The following is a 302-nucleotide window of genomic DNA, read 5'->3' on the forward strand; positions in this document are numbered from 1 at the left end:
TGTCACAGTTTCTGGCAGGAGAAATGAAACTGAAACCGATTCGGGGGAGGCGGCTCATCCCCCAGCACAGCTCAGAGAGCCGGCGACACCCCCGTCCATGTCCTCCCACCCCCCGAAACTGCAGCCCCTCTCGCAGCCCCACTGGTCCTCGGGGAGGGGGTAGGGACGCAGGGATCAGCGGCCCCGGATCCCCTAAACGGGCTCGGGGAGCAGAGGGCGGGATGCGACGAGCGGGGGCCCGGGAAGGCGCGCGGAGCCGCGCGGGAGGGGTTACCTTCGCCACCCGCTTGCTCGCCGTCATC

At 69.2% G+C, this 302-nt stretch overlaps 1 protein-coding gene across 1 annotated transcript in view; it reads right to left on the reverse strand.

Annotated features, from left to right (window-relative positions):
• UBE2L6 (ubiquitin-conjugating enzyme E2L 6) overlaps positions 1-302 on the reverse strand; it is a 13,999-nt gene extending 13,697 nt beyond the window's left edge. Inside the window, exon 1 of the mRNA XM_010833600.1 lies at positions 275-302. Coding sequence (XP_010831902.1) covers positions 275-301 — 27 coding nt within the window. The 5' untranslated portion in view covers position 302. The remainder of the gene's footprint in view (positions 1-274) is intronic.

The sequence above is a fragment of the Bison bison genome, unplaced genomic scaffold (assembly GCF_000754665.1).
Source record: "Bison bison bison isolate TAMUID 2011002044 unplaced genomic scaffold, Bison_UMD1.0 scf7180017863815, whole genome shotgun sequence".
NCBI lineage: Eukaryota > Metazoa > Chordata > Mammalia > Artiodactyla > Bovidae > Bison > Bison bison.